Here is a 21,021-nt window from a genome sequence, read left to right as displayed (position 1 = left end):
GTGGGCACCTGTAATCCTAGCTAATTGGGAAGCTGAGGTTCGAGATTCCCTTGAACCTGAGAGGCGGAGGTTGCAGTGAGCCAAGATCCCGCCACTGCGCTCCAGCCTGGGCAACAGAGCAAGACTCTGACTCAAAAAGAAAAAAAAGAAAAATGGAGAGAGAGGAGTGTTGATTTCTGTAATAAATTTACTTGCTAATTCTAAACTATTCTTTAAATTAAATGTCAGCTGATTCAATTTGTCAAAGCTTGGTTTCCATAACTGAAGATGAAATACTCACTGCCTAAATGGTCTTACCTGCTTATGTTTGAAGCTAGGCAACATTTCAGGCAGCATTAGCAGTTTGTCTGTTGGGACTAGAAGCTTCCTAACATTGTGCATGGAATTATTCTTTATGAGGGTGTTGTATCCAGATATCAAGTTTGAAATCCAATATCTCCTCTATACAGAATGCCAACCAAAGCAGACTTACATAACAAGTGAACGTGGCCATATAGACATGAAAAAGTGACTTCTATCTTTTGATACCAAACTAGAAAGAGAAAAGCAAGTTCAGAGAACACATTATGACTCATCAAAGTCCAAAAAGAAAAGCTTCGTGTGAATGTAGCACTCTGTGCAGCCTCCTGGAGTCCTTTTACCCTCCAACCACATTTGCTTTTGTATGATTTTCTGCAAAACAAAACAAAAAACCCCATCATTTTCCTCCTTAACTTCAATTGTTAAATTTCGTTTTACCTCAGAGGTGAAACTCATGCTATATGTTCTACAATCTTCTTTTTGTACCAAGTGAATGATGCTGCCTTTTCATTTCTCCTGAGTTTAGGCCTTATTTTATAAAATTCCTAACTGCTGGGGTACAAACCACAAACAAGATGAATTTTTAGAGGAAAGACTTGAAGGGTGATGGGGGAAGGTGGTGCTTTCTTAGACCAACGTGAAGGGAGAGGGAGATGCAGTATCTATATTTAATCTCTGTTCCCAATGATATATTTTATTTTCAATTCCCATAGCTGTGCATATACAATACATGGACACCAACGCCTCCAAGGACAACATCAAAATTTTGTATGAGCTGAAGAATATACACATATAACAAAGGGAATGTTTTCTTCTTTACTTTCCCTCTGACAAAATGCCAGAAGGAATGGACAGTTTCTTTTTCCAGGGACTTACTAATTGATTGGGTTTTGTTTTTGTTTTTTGAGGATTTGCATGGCAAGTGGAGGTAGAATCTTAAGGGGATAAAGGGCATTTATTCACAAGGGAATGAAAGTGAAGTTATCAATTTCTGAAAATTGGCATGTGAGGTTGGCATGCCAGGGAAACAAATTAAGACCCTAAAAAATTAAAACCTAATACTCTCAATGTAATAAGCATTGCTATTAGGTTAAATCTCTTTATTAGAGACAGCTAGGTCATCCGGCTATATTATTAGTTGCGACTTATTAGGCAGTTAGAAGTTAGTATTTATGTTACACTTTTATTACACTACTAATCTTGCTTAAAATTTCTCACTATATATTTCTCAGTTAATAGTTACACCGGCATATCCTCAGGCAGAAAAGCAAGTTCTTACAATGGATCCTTCAGGGCGCACTATATTCTATTTCTCTTAGCCGTATTATTATCTTTTGTTGTCTTGAGGTTCACTTCAAGATAGACAGAAAATGATGAAGCTAAAGTTAACAAGCAAGTAATAAGACCTTAGAAAGCTATGGGGTGGGTGATCACCAACACTCCTAGCCATCATGAAAATGGTGCCCTGGTGGGCTCTCCTTCAGCCAGCAGTGGACTAGTGATATAAACAATTCTTGCTTCTTAATTACTACATGGCAGCATTTGGCGTTCTTTCCATTACTTCTTGTCTTCAACTTATCCAGCTTGAAGTTTTAAGCATCCTAGAACTGCATTTCAGACCCAGTTGCTCAAATGGAGTCAATTTTGCAACAGCAAAATGGTCTTAAAATAGGATTTTACTCTAGGGGGAAAAATCCTCAACCAGATAGTCACAGTGCACTTTGAATGACTAATTTAAGCCATTACATTACGAAATAAGGGATAAATCATACTTTTCATAACACTACTGCATAGGAACAGTTTTAATTTTAAGAGTCAAGCACCTACATTAATCTGAGTCTAAAGTAATAGGGCCCTGATTTAAAATCTCCTAACATTCTTTCACACTTCATGAAACTAAAAATAAAATTGTCTCACCAAACACTAACCTACTGGTCCGGCCAAAGTACTGCATTTCAAGGAAAATTGGAGCAAAGAGGTCTCAAAACCGCGACTTGCCAGCAGATTACAATTTGTAGCCTTAATTGGTCTTAAATGCGGGGTGAGAGGGAAGAGACTACGGTCTGCAGAGAATAAGAGATTTATTCCTCTTTTTAAATCAAAACCAGATTCCATGCTTCAGCCACCCCCTAACCCGCCAGCCCCGCCCCCAGGGATTGTTTTTCCGTAATTTTGTAAATATTTTAGCGAAGATGGCAGGTGAGGGAAGGTTATAGTGCTGTGTCTAGTCCACGAGGTAAAGAGAGAGGTTAGGGTGGGTTTACTTATTTATAAGGCGTTCAGCCTCTCAGCTGTTTCTCCCTCGTTGGCATTTGGAAGCTTGCAGTCCTTCAGGGAAGAGACAGATTTGGCAGGAATGTTCTTTGTGCCCGCCTTCTTTTTTTTTTTTTTACGGGGAATAGGGGGCAGATTTATAATGACAGCCTTGGGGAAGGGGGAGAAAAAGTTTCAGCCGGCACGACAATGCCCGTTTTTTCCACAGTCAACACTGTGCCACAAACAGCTTTGGTGCCACTCGGAGCCCTCCCCCCCATCCACTCCCTTTCTCTCTGCAGGCTCGCACTGGCAGGCGGAGGCACAGTTAAATTCCAGCACCTTCTCCACATACCCCCAAACTACTACGCGCTATTACTACGGCTGCCCTCCCTTTTTGCTTCGCCTCCTCCCCTTCCCCAGTCTCCCTGGAGGAGCCCCGCAGCGCCCGCAGAAGAGGACTCCCAGGGAAGGGATAGCGGGCGCCCAACTCCAGCAGGGCTGGGGGCTTTCTGCATCCTGCGCAGTTTCTCTGCTCCAGGCACAAACACCGCCCGAGAGCCGGCGCCTTGCAGGCACACACGGATCCACGCATACAGTAGAGCTGTCTCGATCCACATTCTTGCACACCGCCCCCTCCTCCCCCCGCGCTCCCGGAGTCGCTGAGCTGGGCGAGTGACAGGCGCGTCCCGCCAACCCGCGCCTGGGCGGGCAGGGAGGAGCGGCGCGCGGGGCCAACTGCGGCACGTCTTCCGGCGCCCGTGGAGGAGGCGAGGGTGGGACGCTGGGCGGAGCCCGAGTTTAGGAAGAGGAGGGGACGGCTGTCATCAATGAAGTCATATTCATAATCTAGTCTTCTCTCCCTCTGTTTCTGTACTCTGGGTGACTCAGAGAGGGAAGAGATTCAGCCAGCACACTCCTCGCGAGCAAGGTAAATATAACTTACAACTCTTTTCTCCTCTTTCCCCTCCCTTCGGCCGCCCCGCTGCAGCCGCCGCGCAAACCCCTCCAGCACCGCGCCGCCTTCGCCCGGGATTATTCATTATTATCCTAATTATTATTTATTGTGCATGCAAGGAGACCAAAACAAACAGGCGGGCCAACCGCCACAACAAAAAAAGCCCGCCTCCTCCCCGCGGGCCTCAGGTGGAATGCTGTAACGACAGCTCCCAGGCGGCCGTGGAAGAAACGAGAAAGTTTCAACCGAACCTTGCTGTTCTAATAATAACAGTAATAATTACTACTTCAAGGGGGCAAAGGAGGAAAAAAATCCCAACAAACCACAGCCTTGATCCTGAGTAGGCAGTCAGATGCGCTGCCAACTCAAGGTTGCAACACACACATTCGGCCAGGTTGCAATACCCCCCATCCCCTTAAAAGCGAGGCGGGGGGAGGGGGGTGGCAGCTGGAGGGGGAAGGCCTGGGGTACAGGGGAGGAGGATGGAAACGCTTCTGTTCATCCCGAGGTACCCTCCCCGGAAGAGTTGGAAGGGGAACGGGAAAGGAGGGCGAGGAGCCCAGGCTGGCGGCGGGGCGCCAGCGAACACTGCTGCCACCCGCTTCCCAGGGACTTGTTTAAAGGGCTCCGGCTGCGGAGACGTGAGCGGATCGCAGCGGGAGAAGCCCGAGCTGACGCGCAGAGGAGGCGGCGGCCACTGCCGCGGGGCCGGTGCGTGCCTGATCGGAGGTGTCACCTCCACTTTCCGCGTTTCCTCCGGCGTGGATGGGGACGCTGATTGGTAGGCAGGCCTTTAGGCAAAGGGGCTGACAGGGGGCTGCGCCCCGGGCGCTGCGGACGTCCCTGCCCCTGTACCTGGCGGCAGCGCAGGCTCGGGTGTTGAAGTTCGGGATGTCCGGCCCGGGCCGCACTGCTGGAGGGGAGGGAGGAGGCCCCCAAGGAGGTCGGGCACGGAGGTGCTCGCCAGGCTCCGTTACCCTGCCCTTCCTCTCCCTGGGTCTGTGTTCTTTTGCTTCGCGTCTTCCCCTTGCTAGCGCCGCGGGAGCTGCGGGCGTGGGGCGCCTGCGATCGTCCGGGTGCTAGGGGCGCGCCGGGACCCGGGAGAGCCACGGCGGCTGCGGGCAGGGGAGGCCATGATCCCGATAATCTTCTCTGCCTGACTGTCACAAACAGGACCCGCGCACCATCGGGCAGCGGCGGTGTCATTCGTCCGGGAAGGGGAAGGGCTGCAGTGGGGAGGGAATAGGGGGGTGGCGAGGGCGGGAGGCGGGGAGACCGAGTAGGAGCCTCCTCTTAACGATGACACGCACTCCTTCCTTCTCGCTCCCTGCTCAGGAGTTTGCTTTATTCCCATCCCAATCTGGTTTACCCCTTCCTTTGCTCTCCCCCTCCACCCGGCCGTCCTCCCTCCTCCCGTTTGCGTTGCAAAACACGGCCATGCCATCTGCAAAGGTGTCGCGATGCACTTCCCTAAATAACCGGTCCGGCGCGCCAGCCCCTCGGCGCCCTCCGGTCGCAGGGCTCACACGGAGCACAGTGCTCTCAGTGCCCCGCACCAGGCCTCGCAGCCTGGGCGCAGTTACACCGCGCAGGGCGGGGCGCGGCAGTGCGGGCTCCAGGGGACACCCGCGCCTTGGCCGGGGCACTTGGGCCGGTTTCCGGTACACGCGGGGAAATCGCCTCCTGCCAGTGTCTGATCGCTCGCCTCCGCCTCCGCCGCCTGGATTGCATTATTATTTTTATCCGGGTTGCCGTTTGCTGCGGATGGTGGTGAGCGCGGGGCTGGCTGGGCTGCTTGGGGGGTGGGGTGGAGGGAAGTTGGACGTGGATCAGGCAGGAAAAAAAAAGTTTGGCAGGGCGGCTAAGTAGGGTGGAGGGGTGGGAGGGGGCGGCGAGCTCCCGCGGCTCGAGCCTCCGCGCCCTCCCGGCCGGCGCGAGTGTGTCTGCTCGTGAGTGTGAGTGCGAGTGTGAGTGTGTGTTGTGCGCGCAGGAGCCAGTGCGTCGGGAGCAGCGGCTCGGGCAGCTGCTCCTGCCCGCACCCTCCCCTGGAGCCCGGGAAGGACAAGGCGAGGTTTGGTGGCGAGGGCTGGTGGGGGTGGCGTGTGCGTGTGGTTGTGAATGTGTGTGTGTGCGCGCGCGAGCGGCAGAGAATCAGGAAGTCACAGCAACGAAGCGCACACAGCACACAGACATGTTTGATTGCCGTGACATGACGCGCGCGAGGGAGGAAGCGGCGGCGGCGGGGGCCGGGCCGCGGGCTGTGGCGCGGGCCTAGAGCTGCGGCTCGGAGACCGGTTCCTGTCCGCCGGCCGCGCCGCCACCCCAAGCTCCGCGAACCCCGCGCCCCTTTTTGTTCCGCGTTCTCCAGGTAAGGAGCCTGCGCAGCCCTGCCGCCGGCTGTGTGCGGAGCTTTCCAGTTTTTTCCCTGCCAGCCCCCTCCGGTCTCCCGGCTCGCCTTTCCTGCAAAGTCAGGCAGGCGGGGGAAATGGGCTCCTTGTCCTCGGATCGATTGCGTGGAAAACTTTCCAGCGGGAGGCACCATGAGGGGGAAGAAGGCCTTGCTGGCTGCTGTTGCTTGTCAGTTCTTTCTCCTCCGGGTCCGGAGAGTGTGAGTCGCTGCGCCCCGGGGCTGTTGCACATTCAAACTTCGGGCCTAAACGTACCTCCAACTCTCGCAGGATTTACTCCAGCAATAAAATAAATATTCAAAGTCGTCCACTAGCTCTTGCCAGGCGTTTGGATTTTTTAAGGGAATGAGGAAAGCTTGGGAGCCGAGGGAGTGGGGGTGTTGTGCAGAATCCATTCCTTATTCAATGTCTGCACCGGGTGTTATGTAATTTTAGTAGCACATGGGTGTAAAGCCTAGACTGGGCTTCTCCCCTTCTTTGTTTATATAACTTTTGGGTGAGTTTTGCAAGGTTGTCTCTTTTTTTTTTTTTCCTCCTCCTTAACCTGATGGAGGTTGGTGCTTTGGTAAAAGCAAAGCGACCTGGGCTAGTAATTTTTTGGAGAGGTGTCATCATTGTCTCCTTTCTGGTCGTCATGTAGGCATGTATGACTTTATATGTGTACTCTTAGAGCACAAGGAAGACATTAAGGATACACAGTTTGTTTACTGCATTGAGTGGTTATTTTTAACATTTCTGCCTTACCAATAGCGAGTTAAATTTCAAACTTCCATTTCAAAAGACTTAAAATTTACACCTGGTTCTGTGCCTTGCTTGTCTGAAGAGAGAATGCTTGCATAAATAATGAGATTGTTGCTTGAGTGTTGAGTAGCAGAAAATTTCTATCTAACCACCAAAGACTCAGAAACTATTGAGAACCCTAATAATAATTTAAAAAGCCATACCCAATGTTATGTATGTGTATACTTACATATTAACCTTCAAATATTTTCAGTAATATTCTCCATCTGCTATCTGGGGGGCCACTACCAGAAGCTTATTGGCCAGCATTGGCATTTTAGGCTTCCAGGCTACCTCTAGCACATTGGTGAAGTGTTAAGAGGCGTGGCAGATTTGAATCCTAGTTGCTGCATTGTTATGCAAAATGAGACACACTTTTTCTTTTAGGAATCTAATTGCTCTTTTATTCTCCTGGCCTTGCTTTCTTTTTTTTCCTCAAATGTTTCTTTACAATGCAAATGTTTGCTATTGTAAAGAGTGGATTTAGAGACACCTGTTAGGTCCAAAAGATACTTATTGCGGTAGACTGAGGGGAAAAAATAAAATAAAAACAACCCAGTAGATCGGAGGTCCATCTACCTTGGGGGCATCAGAGAGATGCCATTTTTGTAAAGAACATTTAAAATGAATGAGGAATGTGGGGTATCAGAACCCTTGAAGAGGGTGTGGGGAGGGACGGCTTCCTTCAATGCAGCCTTTCTCTTATGACTTATATCAGTTACAGCCCAGCATCAGGACTAGCTGCACTGTGGTGTTTCACAGAAAATATTCACCACAAGAGCATGTTCAAAGCAGCCTTAGATCTTTTCTTTTGTTCGTTTGTAAAGTGGTTTTTGAGCATTTCTCGTCAAGTTTCTTGAAAAGTGCTTTGACCAACACCTGAGGCTTAGAATTGATTAAAAAAAAAAAAAAAAAAAAAAAAAAAGAAGTGCCTCGGCTTGTATTATATTGTTAATGCTTGAATTCTGTTTAAAGTATTCCTGACATGGTATAACTAGAAAGTAACACTTTTGCAGATAAGTATTTAAAATTTTTTTCTTTGATTAAGTTTAAGATAAATCATTCTACAGGCCAGTATAAAAGCATATCACATCCTTTTCTAAAAGTTAATTGTGATGCTTCTTCTATTACTGTAATATTTTGACATTTATTATTATGCATTACAGCAAGAGCATAAAAAAAGAAGACTTTTATAAATTATAAAAGTGGTGCTGTCCTCCAGTGTTTTCTTGTTTTTTTTTTTTCTCCTTTAGAAGTCTTCCTTTGTAAACAAGGCCTTTGTCAAACTCTCTTAGGTCAGCAGCTTTTTGATACCCCAGAGAAATAATAAATCACTATTTATGACATCTTGACATGCTGCCATGAGGGCAACCGAATTGTCACAAATGTAATACTAAGGACTATTTCCCAGCATTTGCAAGTGGAAGGAGTGTTGGTAGGACCTGATTTAACCACTTTAAGATTTGATTCTTATTGTTTCTGGTCAAGACGATTTTAAGGGACAATAGGGACAAATTCTTTGGTTAACATGAGTGACCTTAGAAAACTATATGAGTTACATTTCTCTTCTGCTGTATTTCTTGTGAGCAGATGAGAACATTTCCGTAGTATGAAAACAACATTTGGGGGCTATTTCTGATTTCTCCTTTTTAATGTAAAAGAATTATCTTCTAAATTGTTTTTTTCCCCTTAAATGTTGTGTTTTGGAGATGTTTTTGGCCAATAGAGGATGTGAATTTTCTGTCACTTTTGGAAGAGTTCTTATTAGGGGACTCTGACCTTTAGCCGGTTAATAAAGTCATGGGTCATTCCCTAAGTAGTTGTGAGTAGAAAATACACATGGTGGTAATTTATTTGATAGCATATTTAGGAAGGCCTGGAGTGATTATTTTTTCTATATAGAATCTTACGACTTTATACTTACAAGGGAGTATAGGAGTCTAAAACTATGTTCTGCCAGAGTCATTATGAAAGAGAGCATATTTATTTACATAAGATATTTATCATTAAGTTAAATGGGATCTTGCAACCTGGATTTGTACAACTGCAGCTTTCTTACTGTTTATTATGACTTTATTATCACCCATGTTAATATAGCACTTTTTCTTGAAAGTGTAGGATATGTGAGAGAGAGAGCTTTTAAGTAATGAAAGTTGTAAAGATACCGTTAAAGATGCTTGAATAATTATACCTCAGAAAAACATAGACTAGAGTCAGTGAAATTCAGGAACAAAATAGCTGGTCTTTTGAATGTTTGATACAACCACCTCATTAATTTACACATTTGGAATGATGCTTTAGATATGGAATACAAGATTTTGGCCTGAAACTCTGACATAATGTCCTTTTGGATTTCTGGGTTTGTAATACATTATTATATAATTGAAGCCTAGTATGAATTAGGATATTTTGTTAGATAGCTAAGACTTCCAGAATATTTGAACAATTATAATCTGGCTATATACCTGTAAGATTTAAAACATTTTTAAAAATCACAATATTCTATAGTATTTTTAGGTGGATTAGTATCAATTTAAGTATCAATCTTTTTTTTTTTTTTTTTGAGACGGAGTCTGGCTCTGTCGCCCAGGCTGGAGTGCAGTGGCCAGATCTCAGCTCACTGCAAGCTCCGCCTCCCGGGTTCACGCCATTCTCCTGCCTCAGCCTCCCGAGTAGCTGGGACTATAGGCGCCAACCACCTGGCCCGGCTAGTTTTTTGTATTTTTAGTAGAGACGGGGTTTCACCGTGTTAGCCAGGATAGTCTTGATCTCCTGACCTCGTGATCCGCCCGTCTCGGCCTCCCAAAGTGCTGGGATTACAGGCTTGAGCCACTGCGCCTGGCCTTAAGTATCAATCTTTTGCCAATATATCATCTACATCTATGCAAGCACTAATATTTTAGAAACTTTTTAGAAACCGGCCTAATTTAAATATGGGCTGGCTGTTTTGTAAGTTGATGAATGGGGCCCACAGAAGTTGAAATAATATTTAAAGTTCGAAAACCATTAAATATAATTGAAACTCCCTCCTTTAAAAAAAAAAAAAAACAAACGACTAAATTCAGAATTTGGAATTCAAAATTCTTTAAAAATGGTAAAAATCTCTAACCAAAAAGAAACATCATATATTGGCTTACAGGTTCTCCAAGGGAAATTCTATATCAGTTTACACTTAAAATGCGTTTTTCTGGTTCAGGATGATTCTATATTTCTTTACCTACTTGATGTGGTATATTTCAGTTTTTACCATCCCACTGGGAGATGCGTTATCACACATGGAAACTGGAGGTCCTGAAGGAAAGCCTCCTCCCATCTTCCCCCTCTGCTTTGTTGAACTGGGCGTGTAATAAATGGCTTCGCAAATACTCACAACTATTTTGTGGCTTGCTGTTGTGCTATACTAAAAGACCATTAAGCAAAGTCCAAAATTCTGTAAAAAACAGATGATCTGTAATTAATAATTTATGTGTCTTGAAGAATGTACCTGAACATTTAATATTGTATTTATAATAGCATATTGAATACAAATAACAAATGGTAAAGTGCATGGGCCATGTGATACACAAAGAGGGAGATCAGGATGAGCTTTCTTGAGTTGATGGGGTAGATAAGGTCTTTGAGATGGGATAAGGTTGCTGTAGGGGGAGGGCAGAGGTGGGGGTGGTGGCATCTGAGCATCCCAGATCAGAAGAAAGCCCCGAGATCACAAGAGACCCGGCCTGAAGGAACGTGGAAAGACCAATGTACCTGTTTTGACCTGGTTGCCTGGAGCAAGAAGTTCTAGTTGGGGAGAATTTTCAGAAGATAAAGTCGGAGATTGTGGAAAGACTTGACTTGCAGGCTAAAGCATGAATCTTTTACCCAATCTGTATTGGAGGCTTGTCTCAGAAGTTTTGAGCAAGGGAATACATGAACAAAGCAATATTTTAGATTAATCTGGCAAATTGTGGATTCAAGTCCGGAGTGGGAATTAAGCTGTTAGAAGGATCCTGGCAATAATGCGAGCATATGATAGCTCACAAGGTATCTTTATATCTCATATTTTATTTGATTCGTATCAAAATTGAAGTTGTAGTCAGCTACTATTATCTCTATTTTATAGGTAAGGAGGTTGAAACTCAAGTTAAATGAACTCACTTGTTGATTTTTTAAAAGGCATATTAACATCATTAATGGCTGTTACCTATTTTAACTGCAATGAACTTGGAGTTCATTGTTGAATTGTTGCTACTATGAAAGTCAGGGCCAGTTGACATTTAATGAGTGCCTATCATATAACTTTATTTCATTCAGCATATGATGGTTGAGTTTTACTCTTCAGTAAAAATGTGCCATTTCAACCAGACATTTTTAAAGTATGTATTTCAGACTCTTCTTTTTATATGTTTAAAGTATAAATAAACTTATCTTGGCAGACAGAAAAGGAAGTGGCTATTGTTGATTCTTATCAACATCCAGAATGAGGTTGCTTTGCAAAAGGGCCTAACCTAGGAGAGAGAGGCATATGTGTAAACGTACATGACCTACTACCTTTCAGAGTGTCATGATTTGAAACTAACTTTTTTTTTTTTTAGTTTGTTAGGTTTTGTTTTGACCAGTTTGCCCAGCAGTTTGGGTTCCACTGAATTTTAAAAGTGATAGTCATCTGTGATTACCTTTATAACGACTAATGGACATGAGTCTTAGAGTAGAGGATGCTTTGCTAAAGGGTTTCTTAACACTTTGGGTTTTCTCGTAAATTCCCTTTTTAAAACAATTCTTCCTTTGTGGGACCATTGTCAGTCCTCATGGAAAGACCATGAAATTGCATCACAGGTAGACTCTTTTGAGATGGCAACTCATGGTATCTATAGGGGTGGTAATGTTAAGAGGCAGGATCCTATTAAGGCAGTGTCTGAGGTTCATGGGGGACTAATTAGCTGCTGCCCGAGTTTGTTGTTATCTTCTTTTGTGCACAGAGCTGCCTCACAGCATTTGCCAGGTCTGACTCTGGGCAAGGACGGTTCCCAAGGCAGTTTATTTAAAGTGAGGGCAGCAGCTCACACACATCCTAATTTGTTTCCCTGATTGAAAGATGAAGGAGAGTTCACAGAAGCCCAAGGAACAGAGGAAAGTTTTAATCCAACAACTTTTAAAAAATATATTTGACTTTGAAACGAATGGGAAAGTGTCGTGAATAACCACAAGAATGCTGAAGAAATGTTTTCAATGATTTTCTAGGGTCTTGATGGAGCAACTTACAATGTTAACTTTAAAACCAAGTGTGATTTTTATCTGTGGTATAAATCACATTATGCATTGTTTAAAGTTGCACAGCTCAGACCAAGAAGCAGTGTGGGCCTTGGTAATGTTTCACCGCTTATCCCGACAACCTTGGCCTCTAAAAAAGAAACTTCGGGTAGATTTATTTCCTTTATCTGCATTGCTGTTCTCCTTACCCCCGCACTGCTTCCCCATTAAGCATAACAGTGCTTGAGGCCCAGTTCTAAAGATGTTGCTACTTCTTGTGGGTGAATTATCAATTCCTTTATAGAGAAAGCCACATAGAAAACAAGAGGCAGCCCTTCAGGTCAGGGGAGATGTTCTGAATCAGCAAACAGACATAAAAAGAACTCTTATCTTAACTATCTCCTGAACCTTGCAGTTCTCCTGTAACAGCCAGAACGCTAATAAGACTGGGATCTTCTTAGAGATGTGGACTGGGCCTAACTTTTATTTCTGATATTCCACCTTTAACCTGGAGCTCAAAGTTTTTCTGTAAAGTGAGCAGTGAAAAAAGACAGGCTGGAGATCCAAGATTTCCTTGTGCTTTCTTATGAAGTTTGGTGAAGAGCAATTTAAGAGATATTGTCAAGGTTGCTGTGCTTCCCTAAACTCTGTGACTAGAAACCAAAAGTTTCTAGGGAACTTTTTTTTTTTTTTTAAACGTAAAGGCCTTGCTGAAATGCTACCTTCTCCATTACACTTTACCTAATTCCTTTCTCTCCTCTACCCTCTGAGCTAAAAGTAGTGTCTCCCACTCTATGGCTGTGTTGGATAGATTAGCTGTACCCCTCCGTGTCCTATAGGATCTTTCAATATTTTTCTCTTGTTGCTACTTATACACAAGTCTCATTTCCCTGTCCGACTTCCAGAGTTGTGGGGTAAGCCTTCTCTTCATTTTTGTACCCGCTGCATGCCTTGTACCTGGTAGATACTCGGTATAGTAGGGAATAAGTAACTAAAACATCATCGACCTTTCCAGTTTATGACATTGTCTTCATTTCACATTTCAGGGCTTCTCTTTACTTCTCTAGCCTGTGATAAGTTAATATATGATCACAGCCAAAGCCTAGTCCTTGCAAGATATCCCTCCCATTGTTTCTGACATTTTTTTCTTTGTCTTCGACTTTCTAACCCTGCACATCGCTCTGGCCTGGTGAAAACTCTGGTGGAAACATTTCTTGCTTCATCCGTGTAGTAGCTCAGTGTTGGACTGGGAGTCCAGAGATAAAAGGTTCTGCCTGGGGTTTCTCTCCTGTTGCAGATGTTACTTTGGGGAAGCTATGTTTTCCCTTTCTGCCTTACTGCTCTCATCTTTTCAATGGGGGTGTGGAGAAATGTCTCTTCAAGTCACCAGAATTATTAGGAAACACACATAGGTGTGTTCAAATACTACTCTACATGTGGGGGTCTTTGGTGTTTCTGTTGATTACAATTAGACCGTAAGACACAAGTTTTGGAGTGGTGACCCTTAAAATTCCGTGAAGTCGAACTTTTAATACGCGGATGGCTGTGCTGAGCCTTTCAGCTAAGGGCAGAGGATGGAGATTTGGCCGAGGGAGGATGACTGTGGTGTTTGGAGCTCTGGAAAGTTCCTCTGGGGCCTCTTCTTTTTAAAAACACACAGTCTCTAGTTGTGAATGTGGGAAAGTGGGAAGTAAGGATGAAATCAAGACAGAGTATACTGCTGAGAAATTCTTGCCTAAGAACATAGTGGTTTGGCCCTCGGGGAGTCCTGGTCTAGGGGAAGATGGGGACCAGCAATGCATGTGTATGGGGAGGTTGCTGTGTCCCCCTCTCCCCAGATACATTTTTGTCATTATGTTGTTAGCCACATACAGATACTTGTGGAGCAGGTTGTTCTTTTCTGTGACAATGTGAAACTCCCTCCTTCTCCCAACACAAAATAAAAATAGATTTTGTGTGTTATTATGTGAGCAGACCTACCACTGCCCTGTGAAGTCCATCTGGGCCCTCTCCTCCAGCCTACCCTACTATGCTTACTGCTCTCATCACCACCCTATCTCTATTGTCTCATTAGTGCTTTGGAGAAGAAAGGGGCAGAGAGTCCAGGGGATACCAGCAGGGCTGGTGAGGGAGAAGCGGAGTTGACCAATACTGGACTTTAAACCTTAATCATACTAACTTAGTAATGATGTGCTGCTTGAGACTAGCACCTCTTTCTAATTTATTTCCCCAGGTTTCTTCATACTGTGGGAAAGTTTAATTATATACCTGAACTGTAAAATAAAGTTGCCACCCGAAATGAAGAGGAAGAATAAGAGGCCAGGATTATAGACCTCATCTTTGAGAGTCCTCCCCTTGGGTATACTTGGGTGATGGTAGCCACAGCAGATCCTAGGGCAGCCCTGATTTTGCCTTGGGAGTCCATTAATGGACTTTCCAACACACAGGTTTGGATGAAGTCTTCAAGATGCTCTGGAGGCAGCAGGCATCACGTCATAGATGGACAGCTGGAAGGGTCCTTTGAGATACTCCTATCCTGAGCCTGGAGGAAGTCAAGACCCCAGAGGAAAGGCACTTTTCCCAGGGCCCCAGAGTTGGTGGTGACCCTGAGACCAGAACCCAGGTCTCTCAGCTCCCAGTGGGACATCAGTGAATATCACATCGAGTTCTATGAGAGTCCAGATCTCTGCCATTCATTAGTTATATGGCATAGGCTAAGTTTCTTCATTTGTTAAACTTTACTGTTAGTCTGAGCCACACACATTCATTGAAGTCCAGGCATCTGAGGTTCTCTTCTTATTAGTTTCCTATATAACATGTTCCTATATTAACATTCCAATTATACGCCCGTAATTTTCCACTTCCCTTGTAACTTGTTTTCCCTCTAAGACATTTTTAATAGTTTCCTTCAACAAAAAAATGAGAAGCATTTTTATGGGACTATATATGAGTAATTACAACATTCTCTGAGATTCCCAGGTGGAAATGATAATGCAAGCGGAAAGTAGCGTTATGGGCTAATATATATTAGAATTTCATATTTAATATGCATCAATTATATTAAAAGTAGGAATATCAGCCTAACTAACTTCAGTATTTGTATCTTCATTGTTCAAACTCGTGGTATATTACTGTAATACCTATTGAAGCTGATTTCAGTGTAAACCGTAACAGGAAGTAAGCAATTTCCTTTTATTCACTAAAAAATAAAAGGGTGTATTAGCGTGCTGATATACATGAAAGAACATTATATCTTGTAGTAGCACTGAATTGACGTCAGCTTCCTAAATTTAAAATGCTGACTGAACCTGTGTGAGGTGGTGGAAAGCAAAAAAAAAAAAAAAAAAAAAGTTACTTCCGTCTGCTTTGTTCATCACAAAGAATAAATAATAACATTGGGCTCTCTAGTGAATTCAAGGCTGTAATTCACTGTTGAGGCTCCTCTGTTGTTTAGAAGCCACTTGTACTGGGTTCCCTTCGTCCTGTTTTGATCCCCTGCTTATGATCACTCTGAAGTAGCCTTTGACTGCTTTGCGTTTTAGCTCTAATTTATTTGTCAAAATGGCCTAAATTCTTGCCTACACTTTAAGGATATCTTTATGGGAACACAACCCAAACACTGACCGCTCTGTGGTTTTTATTTATAAAATTAACTGAAGCCGGCTGCAGTGGCTCACACCTGTAATCCCAGTGGTTTGGGAGGCCAAGGTGGGAGGATCACTTGAGGCCAGGAGTTCAAGACCAGCCTGGGCAATATAGTGAGACTCTGTCTTTACAAAAGATAAAAAAAAAATTAGCTTGGCATGGTGGTGCCGCCTGTGTCCTAGCTACTTGGGAGGCTGATGGGGGAGGATCACTTGAACCTAGGAGTTTTGAGGCTGCAGTGAGCCATGAGCTCTCCACTGTCCTCCAGCCTGGGCAATAGAGAGAAGCCCTGTCTCTAAAAATATGAAAAATTAAAGTTAAAATTAAATAGTTGATTTTATTAATAGTTGGCCCTTGAAATTTCCTCTGCAGTGGATTCATCAGATAATTTTTGAGCTATGACTATATGCTGGTTGAGGTGCTGGGAACGTGGAAGGGAAACCGAGCATGCCCTGCCTTCATGGCCCTCATACTCTAGAGATTCAGTGCGAGCGATGGGTCGCTAGGAATGGAAAGAATGTGTTTTTTGTACTGCCCTTCCAGCCCGTCATTCCCCTGTGGGTAAAGAGCCCTGCTATGGTGACTAGGCCACCACAGTCTCATTCCATCTCTGCCACTAAATAATGGGTAAGCAAATCACTTAGGGTATGTCATTCTGTACTTTGTAAGGTTGACAGCAAGAACTTTCTCCATGTACAGGTGTGTGCCTCCAAGGTAACATCATAATATAGAGCAATTACTGTTGCTAGTGGTATTCAGCTATCTTGCTGGCATCATTGATCTCTATCAGAATGTGAAAAACAGCTTATTTACTCATTCTGGCTCATATCCAAGATGCAGTTGTACCCACTCTATGAGGCATTTCCAATGGGGATGCCAAGAAACCTTAAGAGTGTGGGTGGTGGAATATAGTTTTGCTGAAATTGTAGAACCAGAATTTCCACACCTTGTCTGTGGTGAGCTCTGATCCAGTAGTCATGGATGACTTCTCTCAAGATTCTTGACCAGGGCCAGGTCTGGGACAAATCCCTGTTTTTTTTTTGTTGTTGTTGCTTTTTTGTTTTTGAAATGGAGTCTCACTCTGTTGCCCAGGCTGGAGTGCAGTGGTGTGATCTCAGCTCACTGCATTCTCGCCATTCTCCTGCCTCAGCCTCCCGAGTAACTGGGACTACAGGCGCCCGCCACCACTCCTGGCTAATTTTTTTGTATTTTTAGTAGAGACGGGGTTTCACCATGTTAGCCAGGTTGATCTCGATCTCCTGACCTCGTGATCCACCTGCCTCAGCCTCCCAAAGTGCTGGGATTACAGGTGTGAGCCACTACACCCAGCCAAATCCCTGGTTTTAACTGTCCTAGGGGTCTCTGCTTCAATTAATTAGCTGGCAAGAGGATCACATCTTAAACTGTCCTTCCTGATCACTTCTGGTAGAGTGGAGTTGGTGGGGAAAGCAGTGCTAAGTAAGGGTGGCCATTTGTTGTGGTGAGACTACAGCTGGGTTTTTCACACGTGTCATTGCATTGAAATATCAAAAGAAGAACCATTAAATAAAGTAGCTAGTAGTTACATATATGAGTATTTGAACCCATATTTGTCTGATTCCTGTAGCTTTTGCTTTTTTCATGATTGGGACTTCTCTTTCATTCTCAGATTAGAAGATTGTATTTTTCCCCGTTTAACTATCTTGAAGTTTTGAATGCCCACTCACTTATGAAAATGAGTCTTGGTTGGATACTTTTGAAAGGGTTCTGTATTTTAATGGGTTTGTGGGGGTTAATGACTTGTAAGGTGTCCAAGGCAGTAAGTAATGGAGAGCATCTGTTGACTTAAGTAATAAATTTCAAACTTGTTTAGAATTCTGCTTATGTGTTAAATTTGAGTTTCTCCAGTGAGTCTTTTTGTATCTTAGATGATTTATATTTTTCTGGGGAATCATTTAGTGTGTGTGTTTTTTTAAACAAGTGGTCTTCATAAAGACTAGGGCAGATGGATGTATATCACACTCACTCAAACATCTGGAATAGACAGGGCAGCTCTGTTTGATGTTTGTTACAGAAATGGCACCATCAAATGCTAACAACTGTTTTATTCTGATCTTAACATCATGTTTAAAACATGCCTTCCTTTTTTCTGCTTTTCAACTTAGCATTACTCTACTGACTGGCAGAGACAGGAGAAGTAGATGTCCACGCCCACAGACCCTGGTGCGATGCCCCACCCAGGGCCTTCGCCAGGGCCTGGGCCTTCCCCTGGGCCAATTCTTGGGCCCAGTCCAGGACCCGGACCTTCCCCAGGTTCCGTCCACAGCATGATGGGGCCAAGTCCTGGACCTCCGAGTGTCTCCCATCCTATGCCGACAATGGGGTCCACAGACTTCCCACAGGAAAGCATGCATCAAATGCATAAGGTAAGAGTTTGTTCTCCCATTCAAACTCGACTTCTGATAAGTGGATGGCTAATATTTCTGATAACCCCATCCCCCTTTCTACTGTTGTTGACAAGAAAATCAAGCAAGATCTTTTTCTTATGTATCTCATATATTATTAAAAACGCATATTGTGAGGTACTTTTGTTGCTACAGATGTTGCACCAGTTACGAAGATCAGATGTTGACTTTTTAAAATACTGAGATAGACTATGCAGTTCTGACAAGTAGATCCTGTGATTTGTGGGTTGAAGGTATTTTTGTCTTGGCGAATTAGTGTATTAGTCTATAAGTCTTATTTTTTCCTATCTGTGTTAAGTAACTTATCCACTAATGAACATACTGAAAATTATTCTTTCCTAAAAAGGTTGACATTTATTAACAAAAATTAGATCCCAAAGAGTAAAAGGAAAAAGTCTTTAAAGGATTTTTGGAAAAGGACTTTATTGAAATTAAATAGTTTCTAGGGAATCCTTAAAATGCACATTGCTGTCTCTCTGGGAAGCAGTTTTATTCTGGTTTTGGAAGAAGGTTCTGATTTTTGCAGAGCTCACGTCCAGCTGTTTGTTTCTGGACTAAGGTTATAATTATCCTTTATTTATGAGGCTTGGATTGTTGCTGTGGGGATGATCATATCTGTACCATTTGGCATTATGCCTTCACAGGAGATGCAAAGAAGAGAGAACAGCCTTTTGAGAAAGTAAACAAGATCCTCTGTGACAGTTTGCTTTGAAAGTAAGCAATAGCCAGGAAAAATCTGAGGACATTACATACTACCTGAACGTTTTGCCTAATGAGACACATAGAGGTTTTACACTCCTTGGGATGATATCACAGGTGGATAGGGTGGCAGGGCTGCTTCTTGACATTAAGTAGGTGTATTCATTAGGATTCTCCAGAGAAACAGAACCAATAGGAGATAGAGATATATGTAACAAGAGACTTATTATGAGGAATTGGCTTACACAATTATGGAAGCCGAGAGTCTATTATCTGTAGTCACCAAGCTGGAGACCCAGCAGAACCTGTGGTATAGTTCCAGTCTGAGTGTACAGGCCTAAGAACCAGGAGAACTGATGATGTGCATTCCAGTCTGAGTCCAAAGAGCCCGAAAAGTCAATGTAGTAAGTTCAAGTCTGAGGGCAGGAGAAGACCCAGCTTAAGCAGTCAGGCAGAGAGAAAGCTTCTCCTTTCCTCTAGCTTTTTTTTTTTTTTTTTTTTTTCCTATTCAGGCCCTCCATGGATTTTGGATGAGGCCCATGACATTGCTGGAGGCAATCTGATTTATTCAGTCTAAGAATTCAAATGATAATCTCATCCAGGAATACCCTGACAGACATACCCAGAAATAATGTTTAATCGAATATCTAGGCACCTGAGGCCCAGTCAAGTTGACACATAAAATGAACCATTACAGTAGACAAGCTGTGGAAGATCCTGGCTTAAAAGAAAAAGATTACCACAGAAAAGAGCAAGTCTTTCCTCTAGTTACGTAGGACTTCAGGTCAGTTTTAGGGTAGGGCATCAGAGCCCAAAAGGGAAGATCCTTTTGTTAAATATGTTGTAATTTGATGATTTTTCAAATCAGGAAAGTAATATATGATTATTTTGAAAAGGAAAACAATACTGACATAAACAGATAATCCTACCTTTACTCCAAGTAACAGCTTGTTGTACATGCTTTTTCTATCTTACTTTTCTGTATGTTCATTAAAAATACTGTATAAGCACAGATACGTATATATTGGTGTAATTTTTTTGTTACTTTTACTATTATAGAATCATATTGTCAATGTTACTTACTCTGAAACTTCCTTTTTGTCATTTAACAATGTATTATGGGTATCCCTATAACATTCCCTAGTTTCTGTCTCCTTTTTTAACAGATAAATTTGTTAGCTCGTCAGAGCTCTAGAGAAATAAAGCTGCTTGTTTTCCGTGTCATATTTTTCAGGGAACCTATTGAACGTATTGACATATGCAAGTCCTGAAATTGTTTTGTGTTGAGATTAAATTAATTTGGGAGCTATATTCTAGATCTGATCAATGACTTGTAAACCTTCCTCTAAGTGGCTTACGTAATTTCAGAATAATTTGAAGATATCTCACCTTCAAAATGAAAGATAAAATGTGAGGGAAATACTTAGCTAAACTTTATTGTTCTTTAGCACTTAAAAATTCATTGTGTGAGTGTTAGGTCAGTTTTGTGTTTTTCTCCTGGATCGTTTGTATTTATTTATTTATTTATTTTTGAGACGGAGTCTTGCTCTGTCTCTCAGGCTGGAGTGCAGTGGAGTGATCTCAGCTCACTGCACGCTCCGTCTCCCGGGTTCACGCCATTCTTCTGCCTCAGCCTGTGGAGGAGCTGGGACTACAGGTGCCCGCCACAGCACCCGGCCAATTTTTTGCATTTTTAGTAGAGACGGGGTTTCACCATATTAGCCCGGATGGTCTTGATCTCCTGACCTCGTGATCCGCCGGCCTCGGCCTCCCAAAGTGCTGGGATTACAGGCGTGAGCCACCGCGCCCAGCCTCTCCTGGATTGTTTTTATTGTTATCTCTTTTGATCCCTTCATTTTATGTCCTAGCATTTTTATTACACTTTCTCATATTCTCTCTACCCTCTTAAATACTCCCTTTTTTTGTATTGCTTTGCTCGCATTCTGTGAGGTTTGCATTTTTTGCCATCCTGCTTCTTAGCCCCAGCCCCTCAGATAGTTCCCTGCATGAGGATCTGGGTGAGGGTTTAGAGCTCACACCTGCTGACCAGATGCCTTCACTTTTTTCCATTCTTTTTATAGGCAGCTTTATTTCTTCTCTTATTCTTCCTTCTCCCTCTGAGGCTTCAGCTTTTTGCTTTTCAACATTACTGGAAATAAATAAACAAGTGGCCTAAATACATCTGCTGTGTTGCTTTGATTTCCTCTCTATTATTACTATTTAACAGACTCAGTGACACTCTTTATACTAGATTCTTCCCATTTTCCTTCTGAACATCCTCTTTATGATACATTTTTCTTCTTTT

General features: G+C 43.5%; 1 protein-coding gene across 1 annotated transcript in view; it reads left to right on the top strand.

Moving 5' to 3' along the window:
• The first annotated feature begins 2,373 nt into the window (after positions 1 to 2,373).
• The window catches only part of SMARCA2 (SWI/SNF related, matrix associated, actin dependent regulator of chromatin, subfamily a, member 2), a 182,204-nt gene continuing 163,556 nt past the window's right edge, over positions 2,374 to 21,021 (top strand). The window contains 2 exon segments of the mRNA XM_050761733.1: positions 2,374 to 3,484; positions 17,718 to 17,978. Coding sequence (XP_050617690.1) covers positions 17,754 to 17,978 — 225 coding nt within the window. The 5' untranslated portion in view covers positions 2,374 to 3,484; positions 17,718 to 17,753.

This window comes from Macaca thibetana, chromosome 15, assembly GCF_024542745.1.
Source record: "Macaca thibetana thibetana isolate TM-01 chromosome 15, ASM2454274v1, whole genome shotgun sequence".
Lineage (NCBI taxonomy): Eukaryota > Metazoa > Chordata > Mammalia > Primates > Cercopithecidae > Macaca > Macaca thibetana.
This window is presented reverse-complemented; position numbering and strand designations above follow the sequence as displayed.